The 12,544-nt window shown below is 43.2% G+C and overlaps 1 protein-coding gene across 11 annotated transcripts in view; it reads left to right on the top strand.

Moving 5' to 3' along the window:
* TANC2 (tetratricopeptide repeat, ankyrin repeat and coiled-coil containing 2) overlaps positions 1-12,544 on the top strand; it is a 193,489-nt gene that overhangs the window by 129,722 nt on the left and 51,223 nt on the right. For all 11 annotated transcript variants that reach the window (XM_053363720.1, XM_053363716.1, XM_053363718.1 and 8 more), the window contains one exon: positions 4,686-4,834. In XM_053363720.1, the coding sequence (XP_053219695.1) occupies positions 4,686-4,834 (149 nt within the window). The remainder of the gene's footprint in view (positions 1-4,685; positions 4,835-12,544) is intronic.

Below are 12,544 nucleotides of genomic sequence, written 5' to 3'. Positions count from 1 at the left end.
CAGATTGGGGGGGTGGCATGGAGGGAGGAGAGGGGAATAAATTATGCTAGTGCCAGAATTTTGTTGCATACTGTCCAGGGTTGCTATAGAATCATAGAGTTGGAATAGACCACAAGGGCCATCGAGTCCAACCCCCTGCCAAGCAGGAAACACCATCAGAGCACTCCTGACATATGGTTGTCAAGCCTCTGCTTAAAGACCTCCAAAGAAGGAGACTCCACCACACTCCTTGGCAGCAAATTCCACTGTCGAACAGCTCTTACTGTCAGGAAGTTCTTCCTAATGTTTAGGTGGAATCTTCTTTCTTGTAGTTTGGATCCATTGCTCCGTGTCCGCTTCTCTGGAGCAGCAGGAAACAACCTTTCTCCCTCCTCTATGTGACATCCTTTTATATATTTGAACATGGCTATCATATCACCCCTTAACCTCCTCTTCTCCAGGCTAAACATGCCCAGTACAAAGATGGGGCGCAAGGTAAAGTATTCTGCAGTTAGAGCTTTGTATGACACTGGAATCAAAGGTGTGCTAAAGGAATAAAATTAGACCACAGAGAAGTTGACTACATTGTCTGCATCTGTCTTCATCGCAGAAGATGTAGGGCACGTCTCTGTGCCTGAACAAACTTTCTTGAGAGTTTGAGGAAGTAATGATGCTCTGGGCCTCATTGACATATAAAAAACTGCACAAAGCACTGAGTCTTGAAAGTTCTTAAGCTCAAATTTGAAATTGTTGATATTCTAACCAAAGTAACTTGTCCCTAAGGTCAGCCTCCATCCCTGAGGATGGGAAAGTGTCCATTGTAACACCAGTTTTTTGAAAAAGGGATCGAGAGGAGATATGGGAATATTAAAGGCCAGTTGACATATGTTATGAGAACACTGGTGAAAACCATTATTGAAGATTAAATTGTCAAGTACAGTGGTACCTCGGGTTACATACGCTTCAGGTTACAGACTCCGCTAACCCAGAAATAGTACCTTGGGTTAAGAACTTTGCTTCAGTATGAGAACAGAAATTGTGCGGCGGCGATGCAGCAGCAGCAGCGGGAGGCTTCCATTAGCTAAAGTGGTGCTTCAGGTTAAGAACAGTTTCAGGTTAAGAACGGACCTCCAGAACGTTTTAAGTACGTAACCAGAGGTACTACTGTACGTATTAGGGTTGCCGTATTCTCAAAAATGAAAATCTGGACAAAGTTGTTGATATTTTAATTTATCTCTATCTGTCTGTCTGTCTATCTATCTATCTATCTATCTATCTATCATCTATCTATCATCTATCTATCTATCATCTATCTATCATCTATCTATCTATCTATCTATCTATCTATCTATCTATCTATCTATCTATCATCTATCTATCTATCTATCATCTATCTATCTATCTATCTATCATCTATCTATCTATCATCTATCATCTATCTAGCTATATATTGCCCTACTTGCCATACGTCCCGGACATTGTGCTGTTTCAGTAAAAATCCGCTGGATATATGGCAGCCCTAATATAGATGAACAGATAAAAAATGACTTTTGCAAAAGTAAGTCTTCATGGATGCTGTGGCACCTATGTGCACTATAGGTAGTTTGATTCCATTTTTGTTTGATGTGACACATCTTCTTGAAGGAGATCCAGGAGAACATCCAAGCACGTTTCAGTTTTATTAGTGTCCATGTATTGTGTACTCAGTGGGCAGCATCCAAATACGAATCCTTCCATCTTGAAAGAAGCCAAATGGTTGATGTGTGTAACACCCAAATTGTTTTGTTACCTTTAAGCCCTAAACTGTTTGGCGCCAAGTTACCTGAAATAATTGCTGTGCATATAGGCCCTAACAGACCCTGTTAGCAGACCCAGCATCAAAATCAGCCAGACCTAGTAGCTAGAAAAGGTTGTGGCCCTCTCACTTGAACTCCCGTCCATGGAATATACACTTTGCCCTTTCTTTAGTCACTTTTTAAACAGGATTTTAAAGATTTTCCTATTTCAGCCTGCTTTCAATTACAGTTGATCTGGAGTTGTTGTTGCTCTTTCTGGATTAGGAGTGATTGCTGATCTGGACTGGGTTGTTTTCATGTAACTATCTTATTTTAATCTTTTTACATGTGTACTACAGTGGTACCTCGGGTTAAGTACTTAATTCGTTCCGGAGGTCCGTTCTTAACCTGAAACTGTTCTTAACCTGAAGCACCACTTTAGCTAATGGGGCCTCCTGCTCCCGCTGCGCCGCTGGAACACGATTTCTGTTCTTATCCTGAAGCAAAGTTCTTAACCTGAAGCACTATTTCTGGGTTAGCAGAGTCTGTAACCTGAAGCGTATGTAACCTGAAGCGTATGTAACCCGAGGTACCACTGTATGTTTTTAAATTGTCTTTGTTTAAGCTGATACTACTTTTACCTTGCAGAGTCTTTTGCTTGAACTAGCTGGATGTAACTACCTAAATAAATAAATTGTTCTACAGAGTTCCATGCAAAGATATACAGAGTTTTTAAAAAGTGTATAGACACTTTTTCTTATGTTTACCCCTCTTTTGTAAATGCATAATTAGCTGTTTTGGACTTCTCAAAGGAGCATAGGGTAACACAATGGAATGCTTGACTTGAATACGTTGTTATTTCATCCTAGAACTATTGTGAAATAGTGGCTCAGAATCTGAGCAGGTGTGGTGAAAATTCTTATCTCAGTTTTATTTTGTGTATGAAATTGGATGCACAATAAAATGGTCTTCTGCTATGAATGAATTTCTCCTGAAAACATCTTGAGAGCCTGAAAACCCCTTTTGAGGCACATTTAAAAGACAAGTCATGCTGCATTATTAATATTCCGGTTGTTCGCAAAACGGCACTCTCTGCTTGCACCGTATATCATTCCAGGAAACAGCTGCTTCAGCCAACGACTGTTGCTTATGCTTAGAGCTCTCAGACATTTTCCTTGTGAGTCAAGAAATAGTTTCCCCTCCTCCTGCGTGTAGCTAAGCTGCTTCAGAGTCTGGGGCTAGATAGAGAAGATGGTATGTCTATTCAGCACTTACTTGAGAAACTAGAAGTCTTCACTCATATACAGTGGTACCTCGGGTTACATACGCTTCAGGTTACATACGCTTCAGGTTACATACGCTTCAGGTTACAGACTCCGCTAACCCAGAAATAGTGCTTCAGGTTAAGAACTTTGCTTCAGGATAAGAACAGAAATCGTGCTCCGGTGGCGCGGCAGCAGCAGGAGGCCCCATTAGCTAAAGTGGTGCTTCAGGTTAAGAACAGTTTCAGGTTAAGAACGGACCTCCGGAACGAATTAAGTACTTAACCCGAGGTACCACTGTAATCTGATCACACCAAGGCCAAACCTCAGTGGCCCCCTGGAATGGTGCCACTTCTAGACTCATGGCCAGCCCCAACCTGGGCCCCCATTCAGCACTGATGCCACCTTCATCAGGACCATTGGTTCTTCTGCTGTTGTTGTTGTAAGTGCCACCACTACTAATCACTCACCCACCCTCCTCTTCCTGGGCCCAGATGTGTCTCCTTGATGGGCAGACAGACAGACAGTCATGCTTTGTAGAGCCCTTCTCTGTGTCTAGCCCATCAGCTTGTACCTAACTATGCTTGCCCCTATGCCAGCCCTGGACATCATTGTTCATACCATCTATGCCAGATACCATTGAGCGGTAGTTACATGGGATAAACAACAGGATCTGCGCAGTCTGCACATCTTGCTCATTGTCACATTTCGTACACTGGTAGTGTCTCTGACAAAAACCCGCTTGCTTTGCTACAAATACTTGCCTTCTTCACTGAAAACCCTGAGGAAGTTCTGAACTAAGACCTCCAGGAAGATAAAAAAGGAGTGGCCACTGTTTGTGTTAGGATCACAAGGTACAAATATCTGCAGAATGGGGTGAGGTTTGTTTTGTTTGCCTGTGTCACGGTGTAGTGTAATAATACTGTGACAAGACATGCTGCTCTTTGAGCCTTCACCTATCGCAATTCAGAACCATCTCTCAGAACAATCTAGCTAAAAGCAGTTCACACATCCCCTTGCCTGCTGCTTTTATGTTGAAAATTAAAAATGCTTTTTATTTGTTTTTTTAAATTAACATACGCTGCCATGGGCCAGTTTTGATAAGTATATAAAAATTGCACTGTTTAAACATGTAATCCAGGAGCCACTCTCATGAGCATATGTGTGTATAAACATTTCTTGGCTTGAGATTTATGGATGTGTTTCTAAGCTTAAGTTTGTAACACTAAAAACAGTAGCAAGGGCCTAGTAGAAAGAAGAGTTTTCTGTACATACAGACTCAAACAGTTTTGTTCAGAATTGTTCATAGGGGTTATTTGCTTGCTTTGTAATTGTGGACTTGCACATTTCTCTCTAGGAAACCGGAGTCTAAGAATTTGGTAACTTTGAAGAACTTTTCTCTTTATTTTTTTTTAACGTTTCTAGCCCTTATAACAGGCAGTTGGATTGTTTCTATCCTATAGGTGCTGCAATGAGATAATTTGTTTAGAAGCGAGCAAACACTCTTGGCGGGAGAAAATGGAACTATATATTTGGTATATCATCATCATAATCTAATTTGAATATTGGGAAGAGATAGTGAGGTGGGAAAGACCTGGGAAACATTGGGTAAAGATATTGTGAAGTATAATTTTTACAGTTGACATCCTATTTCCTCCCCTTTCTGCAGGTGAAGCTGAGCAGGAACTGGGACCCCCTCCATCTGTAGATGAGGCAGCAAACACACTCATGACTCGCCTGGGCTTCCTCCTGGGAGAGAAAGTCACGGAAGTGCAGGCAGGGCAGCAGTACAGTATGGAAGTACAGGAGGACAATCAGGTGGGCTTGTTTTGTGCCAATTGATAGTGATTTGACTGTGTCTTGTTCCCTGACATAACGCTTGATTTGCAAAATGAGCGGTTCTGTTAAAAATATAATCCCCGGAAGCCATGGCTCATAATCTGAGATTCATCGGAGATTACTTCATAGGCTCTCTCTTCTCTAGTGGCAGAGGTGGGGGAACCATGTCCCGATGAAATACAAAATGCTGGATTTGAATTGTGAGGCAACCGTAGTAAATTGGGACACAGCTGAAGTGGGTGCAGAGCTTGTCCCCTGTGGCCCAACTTGTTCTTGCAAGCTCAGATTACTGGAGCAGGAGAGCTGAAAATGATGCCACATCTGGCAACCAATGCGCCCCTTCAGTTTCAGAAGTGCATTGGTAGGGGAGTCTAAAAAGCCCAGGACACAAATTTTCATGGCCCTCTAGCGGCTATAGTGGTTCGTTTACCAGAAGTAATGTATTTAGTATGAAATCTGTGAGTGTATATTCGATTGTGACCAAATTAAGCCTCCTGGGCCTCCTAGACCGTGGGAATTTGTGCCTTGGGCTTTTTGGTCTGGTCTACCCATGTACTAAGGGGCGCGGGTGGCGCTGTGGGTTAAGCCACAGAGCCTAGGACTTGCCTATCAGAAAGTCGGTGGTTCGAATCCCTGCAATGGGGTGAGCTTCCGTCGTTTGGTCCCAGCTCCTGCCAACCTAGCAGTTTGAAAGCACGTCAAAGTGCAAGTAGATAAATAGGTACTGCTCCGGTGGGAAGGTAAACGGCGTTTCCGTGTGCTGCTCTGGTTCTCCAAAAGTGGCTTAGTCATGCTGGCCACATGACCCGGAAGCTGTACGCCAGCTCCCTCAGCCAATAAAATGAGATGAGCGACGCAACCCCAGAGTCGGTCACAACTGGACCTAATGGTCAAGGGTCCCTTTACCTTTACTTTACCCATGTACTATCTGAAACCCAAGGGTCACTTTGTTTGCCAGCTGTGATTTTTTCCCCCAGCTCTCCTACCCCCTACTATGAGAGCCAGTGTGGTGTAGTGGTTAAGAGCGGTAGTCTCGTAATCTGGGGAACTGGGTTCGCGTCTCCGCTCCTCCACATGCAGTTGCTGGGTGACCTTGGGCTAGTCACACTTCTCTGAAGTCTCTCAGCCTCACTCACCTCACAGAGTGTTTGTTGTGGGGGAGGAAGGGAAAGGAGAATGTTAGCCGCTTTGAGACTCCTGAAGGGAAGTGAAAGGCGGGATATCAAATCCAAACTACTTCTACTACTACTACTACTACTACTCCCCTTCTTCTTCTTCTTCTTCTTCTTCTTCTTCTTCTTCTTCCCACTAGAAAAATATTTTTCTATCTGCAGATCGGGGCCTCCCCCATTTACATTTTTAATGGGGGGAGGGGGGATGCTCCCATTTTCAAGCTAGTGATGGCTCTGCTACAGGCAGCAGAGTTCTTGTGGAGCTCCCAGTACCATGATCTACAAACTAATTTTAAAATAGAATGAAAAGAAACTTTTGATTTTTGAATGTTTATTAAATAAGCTGAGTTGTACATTCTAATGATGTTAGATAAAACAGGATAATAACTACCTCAAATAATAATTAGTAGCTAGGTTTACATCGAATAACAAAAATTAACAAATATATCCAATCAATATTAAATTACTTAAATTTAAATCAAGTTAACAAGAATCACGCACATTTATTCAGATCATTCCCAAAATAGAACAGAGTTGCTCTGCATCATTCTAATATTGAATAAAAAGGCTTCATTTGTCAATGACGATATCACTGTGTTGCCTTCCCTCTATAACCTATCAAATTTGTAAGTTTAATTGAGTAAACTATATCTCATACCCTCAGGCACCCGTTCTCTAAAGACAGTGGATTGATCTTTTTCCATTTATGACTGATAGTCATTCAGGCAGCTGTTAATAAATGAAGTACAATTTCTGTGCCCTCAGTTTAAAACAATGCCCTTGACAAAGCCAAATAAAATTAACAATGCAAATGAAATAATTCCTTCCTCCTGATGGCTCTAGTTAAGGCGCTTGCAAATATCTTAGGATTGCCATATTTCAAGTGGTAAAAATTCAGACACAAAAAGTTTTTGAGCTTTTTTAGGGCAATTGCCCAATAGCCACTCTACCACCACAGAGCCAAAGCCTGGGTCACCCGAGCCTGAACCAGAACTGCCCGCGCACAATTATTTTTTATATTGAAAAACACCCCAAATCCAGGACATTTGCTTTAAAATGTAAAATTCCCCCTGGATGGACATGTAGGACTCCCAAAAGAGGACATGTCCGGGAATTCCCAGACTTATGGCAACCCTAAAATATCTGCCTGTGGATAAAGCTTTCTCCTCTGCTCACAGTGGCTGCAAATGAGCCCAGCTAGAAGTGCTTTCCCTCCAAAGTTTAGGTTGACCTTGCATGGATGTCACTATTTCTTATTTCAACAATGTATATGCTACTTAATCACAATAGTCTCTAAGCAGTGTACAAGAAACTCAATGCAATAAGAATAAAAATCAGTTAAAATTATAAAATTGGAATTGTTAAAATGCCTGTTGGCATAAAGAAAAAAGTATTCACGGAGCACCAAAAGTTCAACAGGAAAGGGGGCCTGCATGACTTCAGCCAGGAGTTCCATAAAGCATAGCTGTCAACCGTCCCTTATTTGTCGGGAAAGTCGCTTATCCTAGCACCGTGTCCCGCTGATGTCCCTTATTGATGATGTCCCTTAAATTTCCCGGGTTTCAAAGGAAGCAGCTCCTCTCCCTCCCTCCCTGCCGGCCAGGGAGGAGGGAGGCTCCAACTGTGTTGATTGGCTGCGTTGCTCACCCAGTAAGGTGTCTAAGAACGACTGGGGGTGGAGCTTGCATGCCTTGTGCCGATCAAATCGCCTGGGGACTTGCCTTTGCTCTGCGCTTCCCAGCAGAGAGGTGACGGTGGTTTTCCTTGCTGCATCCCCTTTGCCGGGTTGCTGCACTATGGGAACCACTGCTTGAGGCTTCGTTTGGCTGTTGGCTGGGCTTTCTGCCTTTGGCTCGGAGGGGCTCAGAAGTTGAACCTACCTGTGCTGGGAAAATCCCTTATTTTGGCTGCTGATCCCTTATTTTTGAGGCTGCTGGCCCCTTATTTTCAAATCTGTAAGTTGACAGCTTGCCATAAAGTTGGGCTCCAGGTTGATATGAGTTGTGCCTGTGAGTCATGGGGCACCACTAACATTGACCCCCAAAGACCTCTGTGATTGGGAAGACCATCAGAGCAGACTGTTGGTTGCACAGAAATCCACTTCCTCTCCTTTACTCACTCCAGGCTGAGTCAGTATTGAGCAGTATATGAGTGCAAAAGCAGAGGCAACGTTTCTTGCACTCTCAGTACCCTAGCTCTAGATTTGGTAGCTAAAATTCTTCCATACAGATGGTATTCATACCCAGTTCAAGTCATGGTACCCGGAGTTCATTCATATTGACAGTCCTGCTACCAAACTCAAGCCTTGGGGCATTTCTTGGAAGGGGCATTTCTAATATCTAGCTCAGCCCTGGTATCTATAGTTCCTTGGTGCTGGAAGAGATTCTATTCCTGATTCCAGCTGTCAGTACAACAGTTTTTGATACCCAACTCATCTTTCTGAAGCCCTTTTGCAAGTGGTTTGCTTGCAGACAGACTTCAAATGCGAGCCCCTTTCAAGTTGTCACAGGATGTCATAATGGCATCAAGTGATTGGCAGGTAGCGTTGGCCTGCGTGGGGGAGAGTGGGAAGGATCTGGCGTACCATATGGATGCACTTATGCCCTTCAGCTTAAATTGTATTGAGATTTTAATCATAAATTTTTGGGGAGTATATAAACATTCTTATGAGTACCATATTTTTCGCCCCATAGGACGCACTGCCCTATAGGACGCACCTAGTTTTTTTCGGGGGGGGTGAAGAAAGAAAAAAAATTATTTCCCCCCCAGACACGGGGCTGGCGCGGGGGAAGCCCGAGCTTCCCCCGACCCTAGCCCCCAGAACAGCCTGCTATCCGCATGCCTAGGGAGCCGCGCCGGTCTCCCCAGGCTTGCGGACAGCTGTGCAAAGCCCGGGCGCGCTCTTCAGCGCGCCAGAGGCTTCGGAATGCAGGCAGCTCTGCGCAGACCCCGGGAGGGCAAGCAGCTCTGCATGACCCTCCAGAGGCCGGCATGGCTTGGCGCCGGGCTCCGGAGGGTTGCACAGACCTTCCTGAAGCCTGGAGAGCGAGAGCCTCTCGCTCTCCAGGCTTCAGCGAAAGCCTGTATTCGCCCCATAGGAAGCACCCACATTTCCCCTTCATTTTTGGAGGGGGAAAAGTGCTTCCTATAGGGTGAAAAATACGGTAAATAAAATGCATTGGGAAGTGGAATTTCATGCAGTCCCACCTTTAAGGTCATTCCATTCCAGCTTGAAAGGTGTCCTCAAGTGACAGCCTCCCAAACTGGGATTGGTTGGTTGGCTATCTTTGAAGGCACAATCCCCGTCCAGCTCTTTGAGATGCCTTGTAGGTTTGCAAGTGGGAAATGTCTGAACTCTCGGCCCATGCAGTCTCTACCTGCAAAGTCACCCTCTAGCTGGCTATTTGGTGGTTCTGCACTGGGTGACTTTTAAGGTGAGAATCACACAGGCTGACAGCTATCACAATCCCCTCTTTCAAAGCCACTTATTTTCTGGCTGTCAGGCAGTTTCTTGTGGGGGCAGCCTGACAGCCAGAGAAGCAGTGTGCCTGGGTAGCATTGAAGGCAAGGATGTGTAGAAACATCCTTTTTCCTTAGTTTATTTTTAATGGGCACTTAATTGAATGCATCAAAGCAGAGAGCAGAGACTTCCTCTATAAGTGGTTCCTTGTGTTCAGGGATTAAAAAATAGATTCCATCTTCTTATAAAAAGCAAATATGCTTCTGGAAGGCAAGGACAAGAAGGTATCTGTGGAGGAATGGTTGCATTCTGTAATAGATTTATATCTCTGAGCTAGTTTTTGCACGAGCAGGTTTCTGATGGGCTTTGAATACTTTCTGTGTATGTAAAGGAAAAAGAATACCTGTAAAAGCTCTTTTCTGTGAGTGGTACTTTCTTTAAGGGCAGTGATAAGGCTGTAGTGAGGCATGGGCAAATTGGGGTGGTTTTGTTAAGAATTCCTCTTGTCCCAAATCAGTGAGTGAACGTAATAACTTTGGCCTAGATGCCATGTGATGCCTTGGAATTATATAGCAACACAACACAAAGGCCCTAACTTCAAATAGCCTGGTAGAAAACTCAGTGAGACTTAAACATGAAAACAGCACTTAAAATGGGCTGAAGGACCTGGTTAATTAATGTCAGATACATGAAATAACATTCATGTTATATTTTGCTGAACTAAAATTTCCTTTGTTTTGCCATTTTGAAAAATATTAGCAAATTGGTTCCTATGATGTACATGGGTTATATGTGCTTGAACAAGAGACTGATAGCTGCTTCAATTTGGGCCTGGTGGAAGGGGGCCAAAAAGAGCTTTCCAGTTGAGATTCCTTCCTCATGCAATGAGCAATCTGTAGGAGAAGATTATAAAGTATGATGGTGCTCTGAATCAGCTAGCAGGAGGCTGTTGTATTAATAGCACTGTTACCCCTTTCCTTCAACTCTCCCCAAGTCTCTTTCCACTCATTGTAGCTTACTGCCACTACACATAGCAGCAAACATACCTCTGGAATCTGTCTGTCCTGGGATTGGTTGCTCAACATAATGAATCACTGTGGGGAAAATTGTTTGGATTACCAACCGTTGTCTTGCTAATCATAGTATCTGGTGTTTGGTTGAGAATTGTGTTAATTTGCCCTTAACTTTCAAATCCCATTAAGTAAAGAAAACCACTCTGAGACACAACAGCTTGCAGACTATCCCTTTTGCCGCTGAGAGTTTCTTACATAACCAGAACTCCTGAAAAGCCACTTACAATCAATAAAAAAAATAAGAGCCCTGTTGGTTCAGGTGGGGGGATTGGGCTGTTGGCAGTGGTTCTCTTGCCTCTAGTCATTCTGTGTTGCTAACAGATTTTGTGTTTTGCTATCTAGTGTAAAGGCTTGTCTTTCTTTGCTTTATTGTGAAGAGGTGCTCTGCTTCTTGCCACACTTATGTATTTGCTTTCCGAAGATGTGAGAATTTCCACAAGCAGCAGTAGAATTTCTGAAGCAAATTATATCGCTTCCCTCACAGATACCCAAGCAAGTGTCCTTCTAAATTAATTCTGGCTATCTTTTCATTGCCCCACTTTGCAAGAGTCAGTTGCAGACATTTCTCACATCCATAATGCTTAAACAATTTTTTATATCATTAAAAAATTAATACATCTGATTTAAGATTCATATAACATAAGGGACGTGGGTGGCGCTGTGGTCTAAACCACAGAGCCTCTTGGGCTTGCTGATCAGAAGGTTGGCAGTTTGAATCCCCACGACGGGGTGAGTTACTGTTGCTCCATCCCAGCTCCTGCTAACCTAGCAGTTCGAAAGCCCACCGGTGCAAGTAGATAAATAGGTACCACTGCGACAGGAAGGCAAACTGCGTTTCTGTGCGCTCTGGCTTCTGTCACGGTAACCGTTGCACCAGAAGCGGTTTAGTCATGTTGGCCACATAACCTGGAAAGCTGTCTGTGGACAAACGCCTGCTCCCTCGGCCTGAAAGCAAGATGAGCGCCGCAACCCCGTAGTCATCTTTGACTACACACACACACACACACACACACACACACACACCTATATATGAAGAAAACAAATGAAATACCAAAGTATTCCTGATTATTAATAACAACACTCCAAAAGTTGTTGAGTTATGTTTCATTTGGTTCCCAGTTTCATTGTTTGTGTATTTTTTGTATAGTTACTACTCTGTTTTTCAATGCTATTCTATTTTTCAATCATATGAAAGTCTTCCACTTAGTGGCAAGGTTAATTTGGCCATTGTTATAAAATATAATACAGCTTCTTATATATTTTCCGCTTTTATATTTGCAGATAATTAAGCACACATTCTAGTAGGTTAGGAGCGACGCTATTACTGAAAGTTTCTTTAACATTTCTGTTAACTGTTTCTGTATATATTGGTGCTCTTTAAATTGCCACCACATTTGGTAAAAGTCTGCTGTTTTAAGACAAATGTTGGACAGGAAAGGCTTTGAAAGTTTCCCTAGTAAAGAGTTTAACATTCCCAGGGTTTGTTGCTTGCAGTTGACATGTACATCTGGAAGCCTGTGGGAATGGTCTCACAAATACATTAAGCAAGACAAGATCATTGGTGCACTAATGGCTGAGGAGTTGCACACATGCTATTTGATCTGTTTCTCCAATGTTTCAGATTCCTTATGCTTAATCAGGGCTCAGAGCACTGGAGAGCAGTAACAAGTACCAGTACCAATTTTGGTTCTGAGTTGGCATGTGCATTTTTGGTAGGAACACTGTCACAGACTGCAATGTGGGTGGCCTATGATGGCTTTTAAAAGTAACTTATTTTAAATGTGCAAAATTAAAGCAGCTGGCTTTTTCAGCACGCTATAAGCTGAGCATACAAACTCTCTTCTTCAACAGAATCAAGCTTATTTGTCAAATTAGACATCTTGAAGCCACTCGTCTCTGTGCATGGTTTTGCAGACAGTTAAAGTAAAATAAATCTTCCCTTCTTGATCAATACCGACCTCATGCGCCTTCAGCTTTGGATTAT

The sequence above is a fragment of the Podarcis raffonei genome, chromosome 13, assembly GCF_027172205.1.
Source record: "Podarcis raffonei isolate rPodRaf1 chromosome 13, rPodRaf1.pri, whole genome shotgun sequence".
NCBI lineage: Eukaryota > Metazoa > Chordata > Lepidosauria > Squamata > Lacertidae > Podarcis > Podarcis raffonei.
Note: the sequence above shows the minus strand (reverse complement) of the source record. Positions and strands in the feature narration are given on the sequence as shown.